Source organism: Pelophylax lessonae (genome assembly GCF_965119305.1).
Source record: "Pelophylax lessonae genome assembly, chromosome: 7".
In the NCBI taxonomy this organism is placed as follows: Eukaryota; Metazoa; Chordata; class Amphibia; order Anura; family Ranidae; genus Pelophylax; species Pelophylax lessonae.
This window is the reverse complement of record NC_138774.1, coordinates 155,850,407-155,876,025: the sequence shown is the minus strand read 5'-3', so window position 1 is coordinate 155,876,025 and position 25,619 is coordinate 155,850,407. Positions and strand designations below refer to the sequence as shown.

General features: G+C 46.3%; 1 protein-coding gene across 1 annotated transcript in view; it reads right to left on the bottom strand.

Annotated features, from left to right (window-relative positions):
- RAB39B (RAB39B, member RAS oncogene family) overlaps positions 1-25,116 on the bottom strand; it is a 31,230-nt gene extending 6,114 nt beyond the window's left edge. Inside the window, exon 1 of the mRNA XM_082264489.1 lies at positions 24,380-25,116. Coding sequence (XP_082120615.1) covers positions 24,380-24,594 — 215 coding nt within the window. The 5' untranslated portion in view covers positions 24,595-25,116. The remainder of the gene's footprint in view (positions 1-24,379) is intronic.
- Between the last annotated feature and the right edge of the window lie 503 nt (positions 25,117-25,619).

Below are 25,619 nucleotides of genomic sequence, written 5' to 3'. Positions count from 1 at the left end.
TATAAACCTGTGCTAAAAACTCTCCACACTCAAGCTGTTGAAACAAATCTTATCACCATGGATAGGTAAAAATATTACAATACATATATAAACCAGGGCTAAAACATTAAATAATGTGCAGTTAAAAAAAAAAAAACACATAGTGATAGCACCTCTGAAGAAACCCAATCCACAATCTAAGTGTAAATTAGATAACTAAGTTCAGTGAAAAATCCACTCAAAATAGTCCAAACAAAAGTAATTAACATTCAAAATAAATGCCCTTTTTATTTTCACTATGGTGTCCCAAACAGTGTACATGCAGGACTCTTACAGATTAAAAATTGACCTCTTATCACTAAGCAGGTCATTGAGGGGAAAAAGGCATGGTGTAATACTCCAGCCAGTCACTAGGTGCTGCTTTACTCCAAACAGGCACCAGATCCGAATACCTCCTCTACCCCTTATAGTAAGGGCATTAATGAAACATATGATCTCCACAAGAATTTAAAACCGCTTTATTATTAAAAAGAAGGTGTTAAACATATATTGTTCATAAGGCTAGCGGTTCTAATGCATGTTTTTGTGTTCCAGCATCTGACGTCAGTTCCGCCTCAGCACATTTCATCACTAGGACTTTTTCCAGCAAGCTTACCTCTTGAAAAAGAGGTTTACTGCACCTTGAAAAAGTCCTAGTGACAAAATGTGTAAACTTCTGTTAAATACGGAACTGGCTGAATTTCGATCCATCTATGCGCAGCTTTACTCTGAAAAAAAAAAAAAAAAAAACCTTCAAACAAAACAATAAGTGCACCATATTTCATTGAAAAATATACAGTATCTGACAAAAGTGAGTACACCCCTCACATTTTTTAAAATATTTTATTATACCTATTCTTTTCATGTGACAACACTGAAGAAATGACACTGCTACAATGTAAAGTAGTGAGTGTACAGCTTGTATAACAGTGTAAATTTGCTGTCCCCTTAAAATAACTCAACACAGCCAGCAGTGTCTAAACCACTGGCAACAAAAGTGAGTACACCCCTAAGTGAAATTGTTCAAATTGGGCCCAACTAGCCATTTTCCCTTCCTGGTGTCATGTGACTCCTTAGTGTTACAAGGTCTCAGGTGTGAATGGGGAGCAGGTGTGTTAAATTTGGTGTTATCACTCTCACTCTCCCATACTGGTCACTGGAAGTTCAATATGGCACCTCATGGCAAAGGACTCTCTGAGCATCTGAAAAAAAGAATTGTTGCTTTACATAAAGATGGGCTAGGCTATAAGAAGATTGCCAAGACCCTGAAACTGAGCTGCAGCACGGTGGCCAAGACCATACAGCAGTTTAACAGGACAGGTTCCACTTAGAACAGGCCTCTCCATGGTCCGCCAAAGAAGTGGAGTGCACATGCTCAGTGTCATATCCAGAGGTTGTCTTTGGGAAATAGAAGTATGAGTGCTGCCAGCATTGCTGCAGAGGTTGAAGGGGTGGGGGGGGGGGGTCAGCCTGTGAGTGCTCAGACCATACGCCGCACACTGCATCAAATTGGTCTGCAGAAGGAAGCCTCTATTAAAGAGGATGCACAAGAAAGCCTGCAAGCAGTTTGCTGAAGACAAGCAGACTAAGGACATGGATTACTGGAACCATGTCCTGTGATCTGATGAGACCAAGATAAACTTATTTGGTTCAGATGGTGTCAAGCATGTGTGGTGGGAAACAGGTGAGGAGTACAAAGACAAGTGTGTCTTGCCTACAGTCAAGTATGGTGGTGGGAGTGTCATGGTCTGGGGCTGCATGAGTGCTGCCGGCACTGGGGAGCTACAGTTCATTGATAGAACCATGAATATCAACATGTACCTTGACATACTGAAGCAGAGCATGATCCCCACCTTTCGGAGACTTGGCCGCAGGGCAGTATTCCAACATGATAACGACCCCAACACACACCTCCAAGATGACCACTGTCTTGCTAAAGAGGCTGAGGGTAAAGGTGATGGACTGGCCAAGCATGTCTCCAGACCTAAACCCTATTAAGCATCTGTGGGACATCCTCAAACCGAAGGTGGAGGAGCGCAAGATCTCTAACATCCACCAGCTCAGTGATGTCATCATGGAGGAGTGGAAGAGGACTCCAGTGGTAACCTGTGAAGCTCTGGTGAACTCCATGCCCAAGAGGGTTAAGGCAGTGCTGGAAAATAATGATGGCCACAAAAAATATTGACACTTTGGGCCCAATTTGGACGTTTTTACGTAGGAGTGTACTCACTTTTGTTGCCAGCGGTTTAGACATTAATGGCTGTGTGTTGAGTTATTTTGAGAGGACAGCAAATTTACACTATTATACAAGCTGTACACTCACTACTTTACGTTGTAGCAAAGTGTCATTTCTTCAGCGTTGTCACATGAAAAGGTATAATAAAATATTTACAAAAATGTGAGGAGTGTACTCACTTTTGTGAGATACTGTAAAACTTACAAAGCACTGCAAGCTGTCCCAGTAGCAAATCAGTAACTCATGTGATTACAGTTATTACAATGAATAACGGTACAACATATGATAAAAGAAAATAAATACGGAGTTAGCCAATTTAAGCCAGACCAGATTAGCACAGTAAGGCAACGGAGAAAACAGATCTCCCAACTTAAAAATGATCAACAAGTGTCTCCTGTACCAGGTATATGGTGATACAGTTATAGCTATATAGTGGAAAATGCCTCTGTTTATTATGTAGAAGCCTGTTGATAGACACAGGCTCTTACCCCTAATCTGTCAGACCTTCAAATTTTTTAAATTTTTCTTGGCTTTCTAAACAGCTACCCCACAGAGCTCACCCCACTGATACAATGGAGACATGTACAGTGGGTACGGAAAGTATTCAGACCCCCTTAAATTTTTCACTCTTTGTTATATTGCAGCCATTTGCTAAAATCATTTAGGTTCATTCTTCTTCCTCATGAATGTACACATAGCACCCCATACTGACAGAAAAACACAGAATTGTTGACATTGTTGCAGATTTATTAAAAAAGAAAAACTGAAATATCACATGGTCCTAAGTATTCAGACCCTTTGCTCAGTATTTAGTAGAAGCCCCCTTTTGATCTAATACAGCCAGGAGTCTTTTTGGGAAAGATGCAACAAGTCTTTCACACCTGGATTTGGGGATCCTCTGCCATTCCTCCTTGCAGATCCTCTCCAGTTCTGTCAGGTTGGATGGTAAACGTTGGTGGACAGCCATTTTTAGGTCTCTCCAGAGATGCTCAATTGGGTTTAAGTCAGGGCTCTGGCTGGGCCATTCAAGAACAGTCACGGAGTTGTTGTGAAGCCACTCCTTCGTTATTTTAGCTGTGTGCTTAGGGTCATTGTCTTGTTGGAAGGTAAACCTTCGGCCCAGTCTGAGGTCCAGAGCACTCTGGAGAAGGTTTTTGTCCAGGATATCCCTGTACTTGGCCACATTCATCTTTCCCTCGATTGCAACCAGTCGTCCTGTCCCTGCAGCTGAAAAACACCCCCACAGCATGATGCTGCCACCACCATGCTTCACTGTTGGGACTGTATTGGACAGGTGATGAGCAGTGCCTGGTTTTCTCCACACATACCGCTTAGAATTAAGGCCAAAAAGTTATATTTTGGTCTCATCAGACCAGATAATCTTATTTCTCACCATCTTGGAGTCCTTCAGGTGTTTTTTAGCAAACTCCATGCGGGCTTTCATGTGTCTTACACCGAGGAGAGGCTTCCGTCGGGCCACTCTGCCATAAAGCCCCGACTGGTGGAGGGCCGCAGTGATGGTTGACTTTCTACAACTTTCTCCCATCTCCTGACTGCATCTCTGGAGCTCAGCCACAGTGATCTTTGGGTTCTTCTTTACCTCTCTCACCAAGGCTCTTCTCCCCCGATAGCTCAGTTTGGCCGGACGGCCAGCTCTAGGAAGGGTTCTGGTCGTCCCAAACGTCTTCCATTTGAGGATTATGGAGGCCACTGTGCTCTTAGGAACCTTAAGTGCAGCAGAAATCTTTTTGTAACCTTGGACAGATCTGTGCCTTGCCACAATTCTGTCTCTGAGCTCTTCAGGCAGTTCCTTTGACCTCATGATTCTCATTTGCTCTGACATGCATTGTGATCTGGAAGGTCTTATATAGACAGGTGTGTGGCTTTCCTAATCAAGTCCAATCAGTATAATCAAACACAGCTGGACTCAAATGAAGGTGTAGAACCATCTCAAGGATGATCAGAAGAAATGGAAAGCACCTGAGTTAAATACATGAGTGTCACAGCAAAGGGTCTGAATACTTAGGACCATGTGATATTTCAGTTTTTCTTTTTTAATAAATCTGCAACAATGTCAACAATTCTGTGTTTTTCTGTCAGTATGGGGTGCTATGTGTACATTCATGAGGAAGAAGAATGAACTTAAATGATTTTAGCAAACGGCTGCAATATAACAAAGAGTGAAAAATTTAAGGGGGTCTGAATACTTTCCGTACCCACTGTACATTTACCTAGAGGTGAAAAGTACTGACTGGACTGGTTCCTTGAAATACTCCAGTCTAGGGCATGTAACAGCCAATGACTAGGAGTCCAGGTTCAATCTGACAAAGACCCCAAAGTGCTGGCTAATTGGTCTTAGAATCAACACAATATTAGACACATATCCTGTCCCAAATAAGTTGGGAACTTATGCACTCACAAGCAGGATGCCCCATTCGGTGGGACAGCTCTGAAAATAGCCAACAGTTGCCTGAGACACCTTTATGGAAAAATTCTTCTAGATCCCCATCCTGGAAAGAAAGAAGAAAACTCAGGGGTAAGAGGGGCGAAAGGCAAGTATAATTCGGGAGGCAAACATCCTCATGGAAAGATTTCTTTTGTGAAATAGTGATTTTTGCTTTTATGTCTATGAATTATTGTGGAACGTCTAAAGCTCTTCATATATTGTGACATCCATGGATAAAAGGGAAGTTCGAGGAGTTCAATTTCTTTCTGTACCTCTGTGGGTAGGGAGGTTTACTCTCTCTGAAGTGCCATCATGGAATGTAATTAACCACTTTACCACTGCTCACTAGAGCTCTACTGCGGCAAAGTGGCTCGATAACGTCTGGCGACGTAGACCTACGTCGCCAGACATTCCCCTCTCTCGGCGGTGCACCGCCGGAGGCTCGCTCCCGCTGTATTCAGTCACAGCGGGAGTTGGGCCAGGGGAGGAGCGGCTGCTCTTCCCCGATCGTCGGGGAATCGAGTGTGGAGATCTGCCCGCTTGTGTAAACAAAGCGGGCGGATCTCCTAAGTGACAGGCAGGGTCAGATTGCAGGATTCAGCATAACTGAACCTGCGATCTGTCCCTGTGTCACTCAGTCCCCTCCCCCCACACACGTTAGTAAGTACCAGGCATACATTAACCCCTTGATCACCAATAAAAATTAACCCCTTCCCTGCCAGTGTCATTTTTACAGTAAAAGTGTATATTTATAGCACTGATTACTGTAGTAATGTCACTGGTACCCCCAAAAGTGTCAAATATGTCAGTCAAGGGTCCGATCTGTCCGCCGCAATGTCACAGTCCCGCAAAAAAAAAAAAAAAAACACCAAAAACGACAGAAATCTTTCCCTTATTTAGTAACTTTTGCGCAAACTAATCAAATTACGCTTATTGCGATTTTTATTACCAAAAATATGTAGCAGAAAACAAATTGGCCTAAAATGATAAAAAATTCTGATTTTTACATTTTGGGGGGGGGGGGGGGAATTTCATATAAAAAAAAATTTGAAAAATATAATTTTTTCAAAATTGTCACTATTTTTTTGTTTATAGCGCAAAAAGTAAAAATTGCACAGGTGATCAAATACCACCAAAGAAAGCTCTGTTTGTGGGAAAAAAAGGACGTAAATTTCGTTTGGGTACGGTGTTGCATGACCACGCAATTGTCAGTTAAATTTGCACAGTGCCGAATCGCAAAAAGTGGCCCAGACGTAAGACAGCAAAATGCTCCGGTGGTAAAGTGGTTAAGATGGAGGTCAAGCATGTGTAGCTTCCTGCTATATTGATACCAGCCATTTGCTGCACAGGGGTTTTGAAGAGAGATGGCCAATGAAGAAAAAAGGAATTGTTCTAGTTAATGAAGATATAATAATAGAGGGTGGAGGTTTTTCTGTTTTAAGAAGGATAGCCCATTTTGGAGGTGGAGAGCACCTCTCTTGAACCATGCTCCTCTTCAGATTCTGAAGGGCATATGGATGGATATCAGTAGAACAGTGGTCTCCATGCTCACCCACTTTCTCTAGGTGTACTCAGCATGACTGATGTGTTCAAAAGGCGTCTTTATAAAAGGAAGTGGGGAAGTACATTTTTCGCTTTTAATTAAATAATTTCAGAAAACACAAAAACAACTATTTTAAAATGTCCTACCAAGTTTCTGTGACATCCCAGGAGTATTTCTAGATCAAAGTGGTATTAGATTGGTAAGCAATGCTACTACTTAAACTCTGCTACTATGTAAACCCTAACCATGAACTATGCCTTTGGTCTGTAAAAATTCCAACAATACCCATTGATCCTGACAGATATCTTGTGGGCTGAAACTTTCTGTGCTCTCGTATCAGATGAAATATTTGCCAGCTCTCTCTGGCTTACACTAACTTCCCCCAAGTTCTGTTGAGGAGTAGCAGGTCTTCTGTAGCCTGAAACACTTCCCGTCTTGGGGGACTCCTCCACAGATACAGTATGGTGTAAACGCTGCCACCTTAGGACATGAGGTGTGTTAAGCTTCAAAATATTAGGTTCTTGGGTGAGGGAACACTTAAGGTTTGGCTTTTTCTCACAATATAAAGGTTACTAGGTGTTTGCATAGTTAAAGTTTTACTAAACCCACAACAGTAAAATCAGTCTGTATATGCAGTACAGCATGCTTGTTATACTTGATGTGGAACATAAGGGGTGTTAAATATTGTGTAAAAAGGCTGTTTGATCCTGTCTTCTCTAAAACTCCCTTCTTTCACAGTCCCTAATCCATCTGATAGTACAGAGCCTTTGGAGTCACTCTGCACATGCTCAGTTTGGTATGTATTGCTACAGAGTTTTTTTTTTTTCTTGAGAGAGTGCATGTGATCGGCACAGGGCCAATCAGCACTGTCCAGGGGTCCTGCAGCCTCGTAGGACAGTCAAAGGAGAATGAAAACTCCTCCTACAAGCTTTAACCAGTCACTGATAGAAGTCACAAGATTGCTATATACTGCTGATGAGAAAATGTATTTAGCAGTTTATATTTGCTAGAATAATTGCATTTCCATGTTCTGTGTATTGTGGGAGGCAAGATAAAGTAAATGCAGGATCCTGGGTTTAGTAACATTTTAATACGTGACCTCTTCTCTCCTTTGAGAATCAAGATGACAAAATGTATTAGACCCTTAAGTGCCGGTTCACACTAGTACGACTTGTCAGGCGACTTGGTCAGCCTGACAAGTCGTGCACCGTCGCGGTCCATTGTGTGGTACAGGAACCGTTCTAATAGGAGCGACACAAGTCGCTCCGACTTAGAAAAAGGTTCCTGTACTACTTCGGGGCGACCTCGGAGCGACTTGCATAGACATTTATTTTATGAAGTCCGTGCAAGTCGCGGTGCACGCAACTTCACAGGTCGTCCCTTAAAGCGGAGTTCCAGCCATTTACTCACCTGTCCAACGGTCCAGCAATGCGGCCGCCCGAAGCCTCGATCCTCTCCCTCGGCGCAGGCATCACTGCTGTGGGCACCCGGCTGTGACAGTTTGCGGCTTCACAGCCGGGTACCCACTGCGCATGCGCGAGTCGCGCTGCGCGCCGTGATTGGCCGGCAATCTTCTGGGACCTCTGACGTGTCCCAGAAAATTGCAGGGAGGGAGGGGGAGAGGAGAACTTCCGTTCAGGGCGCCGCGGCGCTCCGAGCGGAAGTGGGAGCGGGTACCTGTCAAAACTAGGTACCCGCTCACCCCCCAAAAAATGACATGCCAAATGTGGCATGTCGGGGGGTCAGGACTCCCTAAAGCGGAAGTTCCACTTTTGGGTGGAACTCCGCTTTAAGTCGGATCGCCATAGTGTGAACCGACACCAAGAGATGCATTATGTGTTACTACTCCCTAATACATTACAGATAATCATGGACAGTATGTGTGTGAAACACTAGATGTGCTCATAGTACTCTCTGTATTACCCTTTATATCTCTCTATAGGCTTCCAGCCATAACAAGTCTTGCCTAAATTGTTTGCGATTATAGGGATGAGTATGATCGCCAGATTTATGGTTAGTTTGACCACAGAAGGCTGATGTTTCAGCTACTTTATATTTCAAATAAAAGGCACCTCTGAAAACTCCCAGCACTTCACTGAAGGCTTTCTTTTTCTTGCTGTTGCATCTTTTCCATGTTAACTCCCGGAGGGGAAATTTTTGTTCTCAGCTTTACTCCAGAGATTTCGATGTAGGAAAAATAAAAACACATTCACTACCTTTACATATACCTCCATCTCCTGGATGTCACCTCAGTTCCCATAGACTATTGTGGGGCTGACACACTGAAACAGGAGAGGTCATCATTTATTGGGACCTGGAAGTCTTGTGGTCAAACAAAAGGAAAATGATTGTTATTCTAATGCTTGTTATATCACAGCTTCTCTGTCACTTGCTGCAATCAGAGAAAAGCTCTTTCAAGATAAACTCACAAGACAATGTACCTGTGTGAAAAGCCTTGTATCCAAGTTACCACTCTCCACACCTAATATGTACACCCTCTACTACTACTTCTGGGGGCTATTCATTTATTTAAGTCCAACTCCTGAATATAAGCAACAACACCCCCCCCCCCCCCCCCGCAACTAACCGCTGGTATGAAAAAAATGTAACTAAAAGCCTCTTTTACATACCTGAAGTCCTTCTTCGGATGTCCATATCATTGCCTACATGATATGGAAACTTCCTATTGGTGGAGGCAACACATGCAGCTGCTGGGTCCTCTCAAACAGGCTCAAGAGTCAGGTGAACTCATGGCGGTAGTAACCAAGAAGATAGCGAGCAGGGGAAAATGTCTGGTCCCCAGGGCAGAAAATTGTCTTGGCTCATAGAGGAAACTGGGACTATCATCCATTGCACTGCAGGAGGTCTTAGGAAGAAGTGCTTCTTGGCCACCCACAACTCTCACTAGTTACTGCAGCAGGGAATAGAGGTGAAATGGAGGTTGGCTGTTCCTGGAAGTGTCAGTTTTCCTGTTTAATCTGGGGTGGGGGCACAATTTTTTAGTGGTTCATATTAAGTAAATATTTCCTATTTCCTTCACAGGTATAGCATTAATTCCCACTGGCATTAAAAGCAGATGTTTGAGGGGCGTTAATAATGCTTCCCCACTGACAGCTAAGAGCCGGTTCACACTGAGGCGATCCGACTTCGGGGGGCGACCTGTGAAGTCGCGTGCACCGCGACTTCGGCGCGACTTGCAGGGACTTCACATAATGGAAGTCTATGCAAGTCGCTCCCAGGTGGCCCCAAAGTAGTGCAGGACCCTTTTTCTAAGTCGGAGCGACTTGTGTCGCTCCTACTAGAACGGGTCCTGTACTACTCAATGGACCGCGACTTGTCAGGCTGACAAGTCGCGCTAGTCTGAATGGGCTCTAAATGAAAACAAAATAATTGCCGGAATAAAAAAAAAAAAACAAGGGGAAAAAGGCATGGGGTCCTCCCTCAATCCATACCAGACCCTTTGGGTCTGGTATAGATCTTGAAGGTTACCCCATGCCGAAATTAAAAAAAAAAAAATGGTGTGGGGTCCCCCCTAAAATCCATTTAGGCCACATGCCCACAACATAGGGGGTGTGCTTTAGGCCAGGAGGGGCTCTGCCCCCCCCCCCAACACCAAAGCACCTTGTCCCCATGTTGATAGGGACAAGGGCCTCTTCCCCATAACCCTGGGCGGTGGTTGTGGGGGTCTGCGGGCAGAGGGCTTATCGGAATCTGGAAGCCCCCTTAAACAAGAGGACCCTCAGATACCGGTCCCCCCTATGTAAATGAGTATGGGGTACAATGCATCCCTACTCATTCACCAAAAAAAGTGTCAAAAATAAAAACACAGACACAGATTTTGACAATTCCTTTATTAAATATAAAAAATGATGTCCCCCGATGTAGTACCATCGTCAATCACGATGCCCACGGTCAAGACCCGAGAAAAAAAAAAAAAAGAAGAAGCCTCGCCTGCAAGGAAGGCTACCGCTGTCTGCCTGTTGCACTGCATGACAGTTTTTAAATAGGTAACGGGCAGGGTCACTCAGTGTCATTACCTGATGACACCACCCCCTGTGACATCACCGACCCAGTATGCACCGGTCGGTGATGCTACAAGGGGGCAGTGTCACCAGGTGACCCCTCCCCTTACTTATTTCAGAACTGTCATATGGCTGAACAGGCAGCCGGCGGTAGCCTTCATGGGCAGAGGAGCTTTTTCTTTTTTCAGGTTCAGCGGTGGGGGTGGGCAGCAAGAGGAATGATGCATCTACATTGGGGGACATTGTTTTTTATTTTTAATACAGGAGTTGTCAAAAACTGTGTTTTTATTTCTTTTTGACCTTTTGGTAGGCCAGTGTACAGAGATCAGCAGTAGGTAGGCCAGTGTACAGAGATCAGCAGTAGGTAGGGCAGTGTACAGAGATCAGCAGTAGGTAGGCCAGTGTACAGAGATCAGCAGTAGGTAGGCCAGTGTACAGAGGGCAGTAGTAAGTAGGGCAGTGTACAGAGGTCAGTAAGATAAAGAGAAGTGTACTAGGGATGGACCGATTATTGGTCAGTAGGTCAGCAGTAGGTAGGGCAGTGCCCAGAAGTCAGTAGTAGGTAGGGCAGCGCCCAGAAGTCAGTAGTAGGTAGGGCAGCGCCCAGAAGTCAGTAGTAGGTAGGGCAGCGCCCAGAAGTCAGTAGTAGGTAGGGCAGCACCCAGAAGTCAGTAGTAGGTAGGGCAGCACCCAGAAGTCCGTAGTAGGTAGGGCAGAGCCCAGAAGTTCGGAGTAGGTAGGCCAGAGCCCAGAAGTCCGGAGTAGGTAGGCCAGAGCCCAGAAGTCCGGAGTAGGTAGGCCAGAGCCCAGAAGTCATTAGTAGGTAGGCCAGTGTACAGAGGTCAGTAGAAGGTAGGCCAGTGTACGGAGGTCAGTAGAAGGTAGGCCAGTGTACGGAGGTCAGTAGAAGGTAGGCCAGTGTACGGAGGTCAGTAGAAGGTAGGCCAGTGTACGGAGGTCAGTAGAAGGCAGGCCAGTGTACGGAGGTCAGTAGAAGGCAGGGCAGTGTACGGAGGTCAGTAGAAGGTAGGGCAGTGTACGGAGGTCAGTAGAAGGTAGGGCAGTGTACAGAGGTCAGTAATATAAAGAGAAATGTACTAGGGATGGACTGATTATTGGTCAGTAGGTCAACGCCAAGAGGTCAAGAGTAGGTAGGACAGCGCCCAGAAGTCAGTAGTAGGTAGGCCAGTGTACGGAGGTCAGTAGAAGGTAGGCCAGTGTACGGAGGTCAGTAGAAGGTAGGCCAGTGTACGGAGGTCAGTAGAAGGTAGGCCAGTGTACGGAGGTCAGTAGAAGGTAGGCCAGTGTACGGAGGTCAGTAGAAGGTAGGCCAGTGTACAGAGGTCAGTAGAAGGTAGGCCAGTGTACAGAGGTCAGTAATATAAAGAGAAATGTACTAGGGATGGACTGATTATTGGTCAGTAGGTCAACGCCAAGAGGTCAAGAGTAGGTAGGACAGCGCCCAGAAGTCAGTGGTAGGTAGGCCAGTGTACAGAGGTCAGTAGTAGGTAGGCCAGTGTACAGAGGTCAGTAGTAGGTAGGCCAGTGTACAGAGGTCAGTAGTAGGTAGGCCAGTGTACAGAGGTCAGTAGTAGGTAGGCCAGTGTACAGAGGTCAGTAGTAGGTAGGCCAGTGTACAGAGGTCAGTAGAAGGTAGGCCAGTGTACAGAGGTCAGTAGAAGGTAGGCCAGTGTACAGAGGTCAGTAGAAGGTAGGCCAGTGTACAGAGGTCAGTAGAAGGTAGGCCAGTGTACAGAGGTCAGTAGAAGGTAGGCCAGTGTACAGAGGTCAGTAGAAGGTAGGCCAGTGTACAGAGGTCAGTAATATAAAGAGAAATGTACTAGGGATGGACTGATTATTGGTCAGTAGGTCAACGCCAAGAGGTCAAGAGTAGGTAGAACAGCGCCCAGAAGTCAGTGGTAGGTAGGCCAGTGTACAGAGGTCAGTAGTAGGTAGGCCAGTGTACAGAGGTCAGTAGTAGGTAGGCCAGTGTACAGAGGTCAGTAGTAGGTAGGCCAGTGTACAGAGGTCAGTAGTAGGTAGGGCAGTGTACAGAGGTCAGTAGAAGGTAGGGCAGTGTACAAAGGTCAGAAAGATGAAGAGAAGTGTACTAGGGATGGACCGATTATTGGTGGGGTCGATTATCGGAGGCCAATATTCACTTTTTTTTGAAGTATCGGCAACAAACTTGCTGATATGGCCGATATTTCTTCAAGTGGTTGTACCGCAGTGATGCCTACAGCTACAGACATCACCCCGCTACTGTTTTTTTTTTTAGACCGGATGGTTGGCTCTTGTAATAACAACCAATGCGGCTAAGCAGCCAATACACACATAAATTGCAGTATATCACCAGAACATGCGCTGATCCGATGAACAGTCCCTGACTTGCTGTGGTGTGTTACTTTCAGTGCGTGGTCGTTGCAGTTCCTCCTTAGATCCACTGGGTGGCGGACTTAATCAAAAAAAACACAGCTGCGGGAAGGAGACAAACAGCGCACAGCCGACCTCGCGTGATAACGTTTATTTGAAAACACATAACAGGAATTGCACTCACATGTCCAATCACAAAGACAGGTGCTTCAGCAAGGACCTTCTCCCCCCTCTCCCTCTCAGATGGCCTACGGTACGCCCTGCAGCCGACGATCACGAGGGACTGGTACCTGGAAGGGTGTGGTAAATGGAACCTAAGGTGTAGGATGGGGCCCCTCGTGATATATTATTTATCACTAGGTTCAATGATCAGCATTGGGCCATAAAGAAGGCTATCCAGAAGCACTGGCCTATCTTGGGGCAAGACTCGGCTCTTAGCGAAGTACTTCCAGCGAAGCCCAAGATTGTCTTCAGGCGTGCCAATAATCTAAAGAGCATAGTAGCACCTAGTAAAATTAAGACCCGAAAACAAATACAAAAAGTCAAAGATATCCCCATGTTTTTAAACATGATAGGGTCGTATAGGTGTAAACATTGGAAACGTAGTTTCACTTTGAAAGATGGTCGATCTTTCAAAATCCAGCAATTTATCTGCTGCAGCATCCAGTTCGTGGTATATGGCCTAAAGTGCCCATGCGGTCTGCTCTATATAGGGAGGATAGTCCGGGCAGTGCGTACTAGGGTCGGAGAACATTGCCGCTTTATAGAGCAGAAAAAAGATAAACACAGCGTGCCCAGGCACTTCTGCAAGGTGCATGGAGGTTGTACACAAGGCCTGGAACTGTTTGGCATTGCGGCCATACCTATGTCCCTTCCAGAGGGGGAAAGGTTTTCCAGGCTATGTGGGCAAGAGACCTTTTGGATTTTCTCACTCGGTTCCATGTCCCCTGGGGGGCTGAACGAGGAAATAGAGGTCAGTGCGATCATCTGATTGATTTATTTGATCGAATGTATTGTTAAGGTATGATTTTTATCAAAATTCCACTTTTTTCCCTTTTTTTTTTTTTGGCTTGTTGCTATGGTTCTTAGTACAATTATATATACAAATTATTTTAAATTTTTTTAATATTTAAAAAAAAAAAAAGTTTTAACATTTTATTAATCTTACGGTAGTGTCTATTGGCTCCATATGGAACTGGACTGGACAATCTGTATTGGGTTGCTTGTAAGTCCCTTGTTTTCCTCCCCCTCCCACATGGGATGGATTACCTCTGGGTCTGGCCCTCGAAGATAATTGGCATTGGTGGGGTCATATATAAAAGGAGGCTGGGGAGGAGCAGGGGCGCGACCTGAAGAAGGAGGCTTTGCCTCCGAAACATGTCGTCTTGGCAACCATCTAGCATCACAAGTGATCCTTCATACCCCTGTCTGGCATCCAGTGTTGCCTCGGCTGAGACTGTGGCGCACATGCGCAGTCGGGAGTAGCCGGCGGGTCTGTGCGCAGGCGCACAGTGGAACTGCACGCAGGCACCTGGCGGGGAGACCGGAGACCAATGGACCAGCAGTGGCGGTGTCCTGAGCTGATCGTCGGCTGCAGGGCGTACCGTAGGCCATCTGAAATGGAGAGGGGGAGAAGGTCCTGAAGCGCCTGTCTTTCTGATTGGACATGTGAGTGCAATTCCTGTAATGTGTTATGTGTTTTCAAATAAACGTTATCACGTGAGGTTGGCTGTGTGCTGTTTGTCTCCTTCCTGCAGCTGTGTCTTTTTGGCTAAGCAGCCGCTCGGCTGTTATTACAAGCAGCGGGAAGGGAGGTTCCCAATCCTGCCTCTCCGCCAGGGTCTCCCGTGACAGCAATAAAAGTGATCCAAGTAAATTTTTTTTTTTTTTAAAGGACAGTGTAAAAATAAAAACTTTAAATGTACATATAATAGCGGTACCTAATATCAGCTATGGGCCTGAAGGGTGACTGGAAAATCAATATCGGCCCTGAAAAAAACTATATCAGTCGATCCCTAAAGTGTACAGAGGTTAGCAGTATGAAGAGCAGGATATAGGGAATAGGGATCAGTAGGGCAGAGAACAGGAGGGTATGGTGCAGAGGGGATAAGGAGGGCACGGTGCATGTAGGGCAGGAGGTTGGGGGGGGGGGTCAGGATGGCATGGTATTGGCGGGGTTAGGAGGACAGTTCAAGGGGGTCAGGAGGGCAGAGTACAGTTGCAGGGGGGTCAGGAGAATATGGCACAGGGGGGTCAGGAAGGTATGGCACAGGGGGGTAGGGTGCGGGGGCTCAGGGTGGCAGAGTACAGGGGGGGTCAGGGTTGCATGGTGCAGGGAGGTTAGGAGGGCATTGTGTGTGTGGGGGGGGGGAGGGGGTCAGGAAGGCACAAAAGTTCTTTACTTATGACAGCAGGTTCTGGGTGGTATACCTAACCTTGCGCGGGGGGGGGGGCTGTTTGGCCTCATAGACGCAGTTTGATCCCAGTTTGGGTGTCTGGGGGGGGGGGTGGAGCAGTTCCTTGAGCCACCGCCACGCAATCTCTCATGAGGGGGGAAGGAGGACTCTGCCATTTACTACGAGCTTCCCTCCTCCTTTTTTGTTTGCTTGTTTTTGTTTACTTGTTTTTGTTTACTTGATTCTGGCTCCTCTATCTCTGTTTCCGAGGCTTTCCCTGCCCCGCAGCTGCATGTATGCAAGAGGCAGGGGCTTTGGGATTGGCTGAGCGTGCGACTGCGTGCTCTGAACCTGTCACACAGGAGAGGATACCCCTAGCTACAAAGTACCGGTGGGGACATCCCGCACATTTTGGCAATATAACCACGTTCAAACCTATATTTCATATGTACCTACCCCTGGAAATAGGAGATTTTTCTCTATATACACTCTGAACAAGTGGATTTATCAATACAGCTAACTTGAAAAGAATTCCTTCTCTTTGTGGGACCTATTCCATATACTTCACTCTAGAGATCAGTATGGCACAGGGGGTTGTTGGCTGTCCCGATCTGTGAGGTCTCTCCCATGTGGTCCTAGCGCCCACAAAAGGGAGATTTTTATGCATGCGGGTCTTTTGCTTAGATATGTACTTTGTGGTCTCTATAGCCCTGAGAAAGCGACATGGGAAATGCGTCGGCACTGGAGGACCCAAATATCATAGTGCTATCGCTGTGGTAATACCCACATGCTATTTTAATGGAGTTTTTATTTGGCTATGTTTATAGCTGTAATGTGTTATTTTATGTCTAGATAAACATTATTTTTTTTTTTTATTATACAACTGTGTACGCTCCTTTTACTGGCTTTGTCACCATTGTACCCCCAGCACATGTTTTTCCACCATTCAGGTCATTGTGGAAGTGGGGTATCGCCACTTATACTGCCCAGTGCCCACAATTACTTTGGGGCTTACACTTTAGAGATCTTCTTTCCGGAGTCGGACCACCCAGCAGCATGCATAACAAAAAAACGGGGGCAGAGCAAGGCGTGGTTTTCTGTTGGCTCCTTGTAGGGATTGGAACCTCTCCACAGGCCCATCTGCTGTGTCCTCACAGATCCAATCCTAGTGCAGGGGCCTCAGTGTTCGGTCACCATGGTGACCAGTAGAAACAGCAAGAGACATGCTGCACATTACTAAAAATCCGGACCCAGCCAGCCAGGACAATGGACCAATTAGCGAGCCTGTCCTGGGACTGTTGGTAAGTATATTATTTGCAGGCTCAAGGCCCTACGCTGTAGGAGAGGCGTGAGCGGCTACAGCAGGAATGATGCTGGTGGAAGCGGGGAGGGAAAGGGGAGATAACGCTGGAACACTAGACGAGGGGGGATTTGGAGTCAATATTTCTGGTGGATGCACAGATAACCAACTATTGCTAGCATTCTTTTGTTTAAATTTTATCTGTCAGCAGGGGAGTAAGGGAGGGTTAAAACCCCTGTAAGGTTTATTTTTGCCACCTGTGTCCCAATGCAGAAATTTTACTCCACTTCCTGTCCCATAGCCAAACAGGAAGTGAGAGGAGGAATTTCCTGCAAATTAAGGGAATCTCTTGGGGCCCCCAGCTCACCAGAACTAGAGTCCCCATTAGGAGACTTCCCCTCTTACCTTTCTGGGGACAACCCAGAATTTGGGATATTGTTTAATTTTTACTGATAATGCTAAACAGGACATATAGAGAGAGAGAGAGAATAATCTTCCTAACAGGGGCACAGACAGTAATAAAAACTGGCAAGTGTTTTAATCCATCTTTACTCGCTCTAAAACGAAAAACAAAACAAAAAAGTCTCACATATCACACCCCATTCCTCTCTGCAGTGAACAGAGTGCTGTGCAGCAGGAAGTGTAACTTTACAAACCATCTCTTGGACATGAAATGTGCTATTCTAGCTATAAAGGGCATACAAATACAGAGCTGATCACATGATCGTGGTTTTTTCTGCTCCGATCGCATTCTTTTTAACAAAGAAACAGCAAGTTGTCTTTGTTGAAGGCACGATTTGTTATGTGTATATGGTGTTTGCACACACAACACACACAAAAAACTTGATTTAGGCCCGATTCACATCTATGCATGTTGCTTTTGAGCATAACGCAGTGCTTTTATCGCTATTTGGGTTTTTTGTGCTTTTTTTTTTTTATTTGCAAATTTGTTCTTAGGCAGATTAAATGCACAAATAGCAGGATATTGCGGTTTATTGAACCAAAAACACAAAAAAAAAAAAAACACAGTTTTGCGTTCAAAAAAGTCCCTGACCCTTTCAAAAAAAACGCAGAGGCACAAAAATGCATCGGTGAGAATGTGTTCCATAGGAACCAATGTTAAAAAAAGTCCTGCATTTCTGAAAAAAAGCATGAAAAAACACATTGGTGTGAATGAAGTAAGTCACACATAAATCTCTACCATACTACATTGCAGTCTAAGGGCTTGTTTAACTTATTGGTGTAAACGTGCAGCACAACCCCAGGTTTTTACCCCCCCCCCTAAATGCTCCTGTTTAGCTGAAGGGGCAGTGGCTGGGGGTGACTGTGATACTCTGCTTCATGGCTGTGGTGGGAACTCTACCTCCGGTTGTGCTTGGTGGGCACTACTGCCTTCCAGAAACAACCATTTCTAGTGCATGTTTTCAGTGCAGTACTGCAGCATTTAGGGGGTTAAAATAGGTGATGAGGAGGTGATACAACTCCTTCTCACCGCCTGTCAGATGCTCCCTGAAGAGTAATCCGAGTGATCCTTTAGGGCAGTGGTTCTCAATTCCGGTCCTCGGGACCCACTAACAGGCCAGATTTTAAGTATTACCTTGGGGGATGCAGACTAGAATACTGCAATCACTGAGCAGCAAATTAGATCACCTGTGATGTAATTTAGTTATCTTGCAAACCTGGCCTGTTGGTGGGTCCCGAGGACTGGAGTTGGGAACCACTGCTTTAGGGCCCCGGTGCAAGAAACCATGATGGCCCCCCCTGACGTCCCCCCACTTTCATCTGAGCCTTTTTTTGGGAGGGCGTCCATGTACCTCCTCCCAGAACCCTGCCTCCCACATGCCCCCTGGGGCGTGCATCCAGCGCACTCTATGACTGCTGTGTCCTTTGGATGATCACAGATCACCGTAAAGGGTCAATCACAGCAGCCCTTTACCATGTGATCAGCTGAAACACATTAAAACAGACTTGCCATTAATCGGCAACCTTTTCCTCCCACGCTGAGTCTGTCTGAGGAAAGGTGAGCCAATTTTAACGGCAAGAATGGCAGTGCATTGTTTACACTGATAATCCTATTAATGCCACCTATTGGTGCTCATCAATGCCACCTGTCAGTGCTCATCAATGCCGCCTATCAGTGTCCATCACTGCTGCCTATCAGTGTCCATCACTGCTGCCTATCAGTTTTAAATGCCCATCAGTGCCAATTAATGTCGCCTATCAGCGCTCATCGATGCCCATCAGTGCCGCCTATCAGTGCAGCCTATTAGTGCCCATCAATGCAACCTATTAGTGCCCAATGCCCATTAGTGCCACCTATCAGTGCTCATCAATGCCCATCAGTGCAGCCTATCAGTGTTCATCAATCCCGGCTATCGGTGACCATTGGTGCTTTCCATCAGCCCTGCATATCAGTACCCCAGATCAGTGTTCAGCAATGCTGCCTCCCACCTCAGCAGGGCTCTGAGCTGAGAGTGTCTCTCTCATATAGCTCAGAGCCGGCATTGACAGTTCCCCCTCCTCCCTCGTACGGAAGGAAAAGGGGACAGCCAAACTGATCCTTCTCCCCCCACCTCTCTCCATCTGGTGCACTTCATTAGATGTGAAGCTAATGAACTTACACTGCCTGCGTTGCATACAGGAGGAAAGAGGTTGGGGAGAAGGATCAGATCGGCTGTCTCCTTTCCCTTCCATATGAGGGAGGAGGGGGGAACGGTCAATGCCGGCTATGAGCTATATGACACTCTCAGCTCAGAGCCCCGCTACTAGCAACCCCACTGGGGTCCCCTGACAGCGGTGGAACACCAGGGCCCGGTCGCATATGCGACTGTTGCGACCCTGGTAGTTCCGGCACTGATCCGAATACAGATCACTCCAGGTGTAAATGTGTCATTCCTGACTTGTAGCATGCCATAGAATGATGGCTTACTGGAAGACTACAGAGGAAGGGCGATGGGAGGGGTTTTCTTCATATGTAAATGAATCAGATCACAGAGAGCAGGGCTCTGGGAGGGTTGGATCTGAGGGGAGGGACTCTCCGTGTTTACACTGGTCGGCATATTTAACTGGGCAGGATTGAATTCTAATTGTGATCCATTCAATTCTGTCCAGCAGCAGCACAGCTGGCTTTAAGAACAGGCGGTGTATGAAGGAAGTTACTATTTGATTTTGAATAATTCTGTGAGACGGGACTTGGGAGGTTTGGACTCCTCCTGTAGGTGTGACTGGGTGGGACTGAATGCTAATTAGGATGTATTCTATCCCACCCACTATCAGAGCTATGAAGGAAGTTACATCATTTGCAGAGTCTCAAAGACTACAGAGGGGAGTATTTTAGGCTAAAGATGCAGCAGGAAGTGACTGTAGAAGATGCTCAGTCTACATCAGACTACAGAAAATGTCACATGACAAAACCACAACTAAACACAGAAAACAGAGGATCTGCTGACAAGGGAGCAATATTGTACAGAGGTATGATCTATGCTGGGACTGATCATTCCATTCAGTTCTAGTGAAAATACATTTGAGTACATAAAGGTCCTGAGTTCAGACCCAAGAAGCTCTCATAAATACAAAGAACAAAGGAAACAGAAAAGTCTTATTGCATATTATCCAATGCCATGCTATAACTGAATGTTCTATCTCATTGAAACTAATCAGATTCTAATGTTTAGCAACTCAGGGTAAGCTAAGCGACCAATGCTTATTTCTGATTGGAAAATATAGAGCACTACACAAAATCAGCCTTTACACCCATTCGAGGGATTGGCCCTCCCAGTTTACAGATGGATGCTGTTAGGCTACATATTCCTCACTTATTTATATCCTCCAGACTCTAATATTGAAATTCCAGCTCTGTCCCCCACTTCAGCCTATATAAAGATAGGCATGGAAGTCTTGCTCCTCCTGCAGCATTCTCCATAATTTGAAAGTATCAATTGAGCCCTGTACAAGTATTTGGCAGATCTGGGGACGGGTTTCAGATATCTGGCCATCAGAAGCTCCAAAAGAGATAAGCTGATGATTTATTCAGCCAGTCAATAGCCACATGACCTGAGGATCAAGCTTGGGGGGAATGTGTCTTGTAAACAAATCGGCCAAAAACAATATTGTTTTAAACAAATATTAGGGCTTCATGCTGAACTTCAGGCAGTGGTGTATTTAGGTTTTGGGCTGCCCTAGGCCTGACTAAACTTGTGCACCCCCTAATTTAAATATGACGCACCCCTTCCTGTAAAGGCCACACCTCTTCCTGTTTATGACCCGCCCTGTCATCTGTAAACCACAGACCACAACCAAAGTCTATCAGTGCCCATCAGTGTAGCTTCATCAGTTCCCATAAGGTCAGCCTCATCAGTGCCCATCATCATACCATACCATATCATACCAGGAGGTAACAGTGTGACCACTTTATGGGGGTGCCAGACTGATTAGCCTCCTGGACCCTGCCATCCAGCCCAATTCGCTCTGTAAGACTGGCACTATACTAAAAGTGTAGCGCAAGCCAGCAGGGACCCTTTTAAGTGCGTGAGGCTGTTTTTTTTCCTTGTGCGTGGTGCAGCTTTTTTGCTGCCCCCCTGCAAAGTGCTGCCCTAGGCCTGGGCCTTGTTGGCCTAGGCCAAGATACAGCGCTGACTTCAGGTATGATCCTAATTGCATACTTGGTCCAGCTTGAACCAGCGTATGTAGGCATATGTCTTATCTGAGGAACCTCTGTGGAAGCTTAGGAGATCACAGGCCTTGTAGGTGAAGGTTTGTAAACATGAATGCACATTATAGTGCCTGTTACTAAAACTGAACTCAGGTATGATCTTCACTGCATACTTAGTTCAGATTGGCCCAATGGAAGTTTGCATATTTCATATCTGAAGGGCCTGTGTGGAAGCGGACGATCTAACAGTTAGCACTACTACAGTGATCACTGCAGGATCTTCTGGATCCTGTGTTAAGTGGCTGCCTTATTGCACACAGACCATGACCACAGGAAATCACTCACTTGGCACTGCTGCCATTCAGAGAACACCTTGTATTTCTTTTCAGTGAATACAAGCAATTTCATGATTTGAAGAGGTGGAAAAGAGGGGTGGTGATTTTATGATCCAGGAGTAGTATAAAATGGTGCCAGTGCTGAGTGAGTGCCCCCTTCTGCTCAGTATGCAGTTTGGCAGCCATTCAGGACAGCAGCCAGAAAATTGCAGCAATCACTGTAGTAGTGCTATTAATCATGAGCTTCCACAGAGACCCCTCTGGTATGAAATATGCAAACTTCCATTGGGCCAATCTGAACCAAGTATACAGTTAAGATCATGCCTGGAGTTCAGTTTTAGGAACAGGCACTACAATGTGCATTCATGTTAACAAACCTACACCTACAAGGCCTGTGATCTACTAAATATAGCTGCAACCAAACCTCTACTATACCTTGTCATGGCCTCGACTATAACATGGTGTGCTGCTGGGGAAAACCAACCTCTGAGTCAGCTTGCCTTGTCAGGTTTACTATTACTATGCACGGTGGGCTTTAGTGCCAAAACTGAAAGAAAAGCACGAGTCACCGATAGAAACATCAGGATCCCACAGTCACCTATAGGAGCATCAGGATCCCACAGTCACCTATAGGAGCATCAGGATCCCACCAGTTACCTATAGGAGCATCAGAATCCCACCAGTTACCTATAGAAGCATCAGGATCCCACCAGTTACCTATAGGAGCATCAGGATCCCACAGTCACCTATAGGAGCATCAGGATTACACCAGTTACCTATAGAAGCATCAGGATCCCACCAGTTACCTATAGGAGCATCAGAATCCCACCAGTTACCTATAGGAGCAGCAGGATCCCACCAGTTACCTATAGGAGCATTGGGATCCCACCAGTTACCCATAGGAGCATTGGGATCCCACCAGTTACCCATAGGAGCATTGGGATCCCACCAGTTACCCATAGGAGCATTGGGATCCCACCAGTTACCCATAAGAGCATTGGGATCCCATTAGTTTCCCATAGGAGCATTGGGATCCCATTAGTTACCCATAGGAGCATTGGGATCCCTCCAGTTAATCATAGGAGCATCGGGATTCCACCAGTTACCTATAGGATCAAGATCCCACGAGCTACCTATAGGAACATCAAGATCCCACAAGCTAACTATAGAAACACCAAGATCCCACAAGCTACCTTTAGAAATATCAAGATCCCACAAGCTACCTATAGGAACATCAAGATCCCACCAGTTACATATGGGAACATCGGATCCTACCAATTACTTATGGGAAAAGAAAGATCCCACCAGTTACCTATGGGAACAGAAAGATCCCACCATTCACAAGTTACCTAGGGGAACATCAGGATCCCACCGGTTACCTAGGGGAACATCAGGATCCCACCGGTTACCTAGGGGAACATCAGGATCCCACCGGTTACCTAGGGGAACATCAGGATCCCACCGGTTACCTAGGGGAACATCAGGATTACACCAGTTACCTATAGAAGCATCAGGATCCCACCAGTTACCTATAGGAGCATCAGAATCCCACCAGTTATCTATAGGAGCATCGGGATCCCACCAGTTACCCATAGGAGCATTGGGATCCCACCAGTTACCCATAGGAGCATTGGGATCCCACCAGTTACCCATAGGAGCATTGGGATCCCATTATTTACCTATAGGAGCATTGGGATCCCCCCAGTTAACCATAAGAGCATCGGGATCCTACCAGTTACCTATAGGAGCATCGGGATTCCACCAGTTACCTATAGGATCAAGATCCCACAAGCTACCTATAGAAACACCAAGATCCCACAAGCTACGTTTAGAAATATCAAGATCCCACAAGCTACCTATAGGAAAATCTAGATCCACCAGTTACATATGGGAACATCAGGATCCCATCAGTCACCTATGGGAACATTGGATCCCACCAGTTACCTATGGGAACAGAAAGATCCCACCAGTCACAAGTTCCATATAGGAACATATGGATCCCACCAGTTACCTAGGGGAACATCAGGATCCCACCGGCTACCTAGGGCAGTGGTCCTCAACCCTGGTCCTCAGGGCCCACTAACAGGCCAGGTTTGCAAGATAACCAAAATACATCCCAGGTGATATCATTTGCTGCTCAGTGATTGCAGTACTCTAGTCTGCATCTCCCCAAGGTAATACCTAAAGTCTGGCCTGTTAGTGGGCCCTGAGGACCGGAGTTGAGGACCACTGACCTAGGGGAACATCAGGATCCCACCGGTTACCTATGAGAACATCAGGATCCCACCGGTTACCTATGAGAACATCAGGATCCCACCGGTTACCTAGGGGAACATCAGGATCCCACCGGTTACCTAGGGGAACATCAGGATCCCACCGGTTACCTAGGGGAACATCAGGATCCCACCGGTTACCTAGGAGAACATCAGGATCTCACCAGTTACCTATGGGAACATCAGGATCTCACCAGTTACCTATGGGAACATCAGGATCTCACCAGTTACCTATGGGAACATCAGGATCTCACCAGTTACCTATGGGAACATCAGGATCTCACCAGTTACCTATGGGAACATCAGGATCTCACCAGTTACCTATGGGAACATTAGGATCTCACCAGCTACCTATGGGAACATTAGGATCTCACCAGTTACCTATGGGAACATCAGGATCTCACCAGCTACCTATGGGAACATCAGGATCTCACCAGCTACCTATGGGAACATTAGGATCTCACCAGTTACCTATGGGAACATTAGGATCCCACAAGTTTCTTATAGGAACAGCAAGATCCCACCAGTTTCCTATAGGTCGGAGCATCAAGATTCTAAGAGTTTCCTGTAGGAACATCAAGATCATAGGTAAGTTACCCATGAGAACATCAGGATCCCACAAGCTACCTAAAAGGAACTTTAGGATGTCAACAGTAAAGTGTCATAACTATGGCTAACACAGCCCCTGCTTTCATACTGTGCTGATTTAATACAAGATGGATCCACCATAGAAAGGCCACCACCAAATGACCATATATCCTGAGAGGGGTGAGCAGTTTCTCTTACCTGAACCGTTCCTGTCCTGCTGTGTCCCAGATCTGTAACTTGATCCGCTTGCCTGGTTCAATCTCTACCAGCCTGGAAAAGAAATCCACCCCCACGGTGGGGTCAGAGACTTGGGCGAAGCGGCCCTCTGTGAACCTGCGAATCAGACAGGACTTTCCTACGGTGGAGTCTCCGATCACTATCAGACGGAACTGATACAACCAGATGGCCTCCATTGTTCCCAGTGGGTTGGATGCGATGGGCCGGAGGTTCTATCTCAGATGTGGTTCCTTGTCTTCTGTTGTATGGATCTTCTTAAAGTATAAAATCTCAGGCACTGCAGACAGGTAATGACAGTTCCATATAGGGGGAGGCACAGCACTACCATAGAGTGTATGGGAGAAAGGCTTCACACAACCCAACCTCCAATGAGTCCTTGGCAGTTCAGTATGACCGATCTCCTATGGGGGGGGGGGGGATCATTCACCTCTGAGAATGGGGGTGTCAGGGCTTCACCTACCAACAAAGCCTGTGGACAGGGAGGGTGCAGTGACGAGGCCGGCCTGCAGGGGGTGCTGTATGGAGAGGCAGGATCACCTCGGAAAGGTGAGCGCTCACTATACACATCGGCCACGTTGATGGTGAGGACAGGAAATTGGGCTTCCTGATAACAGCGGGGTGCTCAGGCCACCTCCATCTTCACTGAATACAGGGGAGTGTCAGGCCTCGGCTATAGGAGGAGAACGAGGGCTGGGCACACCTACCTCCTTACACCGGGCTCCGCACAGCACAGCGCCCCATTATCACACGGGGGACAGGGGTGAGAGGACAGAGGAGGAGGAGGAGGAGGGAGAAGACGGCCGCTCTGATCTGATGAAATGGCAGCAACATCAGCACCAAACACTCTGACTCATCATTGGCATCAGCGGCTACCGTAATCCGCCTACTACTGCAGCCCCACCCGCCCCTACCGTATTACTCCGAGCAACGCACCCTCTACAAACAATCCTAGCTGTCTGCAGAAAACCCCACCTGAAGGGTAAAGTACAACTAAAGGCAAATCTTCTTCCTTTTTTTTTTCTTTTTGAAACAAAGCAATAAAGGGTTATACCTGCTATCAGATTTTTTTTATTTTATTTTATTTTTTTACATTTGTGACCCATTGAGAAAATGTAACCTTCACTTCCTGTTCCATAGCCAAAACAGGAAGTGGGAGGAAAGCCCTGGTTGTCACCAGAACCAGAATTGGTGTCCAAAGATT